At 39.0% G+C, this 1946-nt stretch overlaps 1 protein-coding gene across 1 annotated transcript; it reads right to left on the bottom strand.

Annotated features, from left to right (window-relative positions):
• Positions 1-1294: 1294 nt before the first annotated feature.
• LOC116149545 (dolichyl-diphosphooligosaccharide--protein glycosyltransferase subunit 4-like) lies at positions 1295-1413 on the bottom strand. Its single transcript, XM_031441220.2, has one exon. It carries the CDS (start codon positions 1411-1413, stop codon positions 1300-1302), a length of 114 nt encoding a protein of 37 aa, XP_031297080.1. The 3' UTR covers positions 1295-1299.
• Between the last annotated feature and the right edge of the window lie 533 nt (positions 1414-1946).

Genomic DNA, 1946 nt, shown 5'->3' with positions numbered 1-1946 from the left:
TTTGGAAGAGTTTGTGAAGAGTTAGTATTAATTCTTCCTTAAATGTTTGATAGAGTTCAGAAGCAAAACCATCTGGGCATGGGTTTGTCTTTGTGGGTAGCTTTTTAATTATTAACTTAATCTCTTCCCTTGTTACAGTTCTATTGAGAGTGTCTATTTCTTCTTGAGTCCTTCTTAATCATTTGTCTCTTTCCAGGAATTTGTCCATTTTTTGAGTTATCAAATTTATCGGTATGCAATTGTTCATAGCGTTCCTTTATAATCCTTTTTATTTCTGTAAGCTTGGTAGTAATTTCTTCTTATTTCTGATTCTAGTAATCTTTGTTTTTGTTTTTTCCTGGGTCGATCTAGCTAAAAGTGTATCAATTTTGTCATTGTTTTTGAAGAACCAGCTTTTAGTTTCGTTGATTTTCTGTATTGTTTTTCTACTCTCTATTTTGTTCTATTGTTTAAGTTTTCCTTCCTTCTGCTTTCTTGAGGTTTGCTCTTCTTTCTTGCAGTGTCCTAGGTTAAAAAATGAGGTTATTGATTTGAGATTTTTCTTCTCTCAGTATAGGATAGGCATTTATAGCTGTAACTTTCCCTCTAAGCAATGCTTTACCTGCAGCTCATAAATTTTTTGGTATGGTATGTCTTCATTTTCATTCATCTCAAAGTATTTTTTGATTTTTCCATTTAACTTTTTTCTTTGACCCACTGGTTAGGAGTGTGTTGTTAAATTTCCACATATTTATGAGTTTTCCATATTTTTTCTATTTGAGTTCTATTTTCATATGGCATATGGTCTATCCTGAAAATGTTCCCTGTACACTTGAGAAGAATATATACTCTGTTGTTGCTGGGTGCAGTGTTCTGTTGTGCCTGTTATGTCTAGATGGCTCACTGTGTTTTTCAAGTCTTCTATTTCCTTCTTGATCTTCTGCATAACTGTTCTATTCATTATTGAAAGTGAAACATTTCTGTATATTATTAACCAGCAATACACTAGATACACAGTAGGTTGTACAACTGTCTTTTGTGGAGGAGAGGTTAACCACAAAAGTTTACATTTTTACTTTGAGAAGACAGAGTAGAAAAGAAAGCAGCCCCTATAACAGGTCCTAGTCAGTGGCAGCTTCTTGTTCCATGAGGTTAAAGAAGACTTTGAAGAAAAAAAAAAGTTGTTTGGAAAAATTCAGATGTATTTGCTTTGTATGTTGTGATGGGCAGAAGGGATGAAGTGAAGTGTGTAGATCCCCCAGAGCCTCTATCTTGTCTCAGACTGTGGCCTGGAATCCTGGGGCAAAGAAAGCACCACTTTTATTCCTGTGTCTTGGATCTGTTCATGGCCATGAAGTGACGGAGAACAACGAGCAGGAAGAGCAACATGTCTAGCATATTGGCAAAGATGGTAAGCTGCACATCTGTAATCATGCTGATCAGCTGGGCGTGGCTCCGAAGCTGTCTGCACATTAGCTCGAGGTTGGAGATACAATTGCTTTTTATATTGTTGGGGAAGCAGCCATTGCTTGATGTGTTGCCCTTCCCTGGGATAATCCAATCAGTGCCCTGAGCCTAGAGCATTTCCTTAGATGGTGGCCAGGTGCCAAGGGCTGCCTCAGATCCTTCCTCCTTATTAGGAGAAATCCTTCTCCTATTCTGATTATACAGTGAACATCCGTGTATTGCTTAAATGAGTGCATCATATAGAAACTGGTCAGCCCCACTAGTATGTCTTCCCCCCAGGGGGGAGAACAGATCTTTACCTGCAGTATGAGAGGGATGCATACAGCCCACCAATCTATATTGACTACTGAGAGAGGCCCACAGGCCATGGGCGATCAGGGCTTACCAGAGATGCTGATCTTGCTGCGTCTTTTCACCCTTCTGTGGGTAAAGTGTTGTTTCAACCAGAACCTCTGTTGAGTCTTCCTTGGTGACTGCAAACCTGTAGAAGATTTGTGGGC

This window comes from Camelus dromedarius, chromosome 3 (genome assembly GCF_036321535.1).
Source record: "Camelus dromedarius isolate mCamDro1 chromosome 3, mCamDro1.pat, whole genome shotgun sequence".
Lineage (NCBI taxonomy): Eukaryota > Metazoa > Chordata > Mammalia > Artiodactyla > Camelidae > Camelus > Camelus dromedarius.
The sequence above is the reverse complement of the archived record's forward strand: the minus strand, read 5'-3'. Positions and strand labels throughout refer to the sequence as shown.

Bases quoted from the DNA above. Each gene is read 5' to 3' on its own strand.
- LOC116149545 (XM_031441220.2), bottom strand. From the start codon at position 1,413: ATGATTACAGATGTGCAGCTTACCATCTTTGCCAATATGCTAGACATG.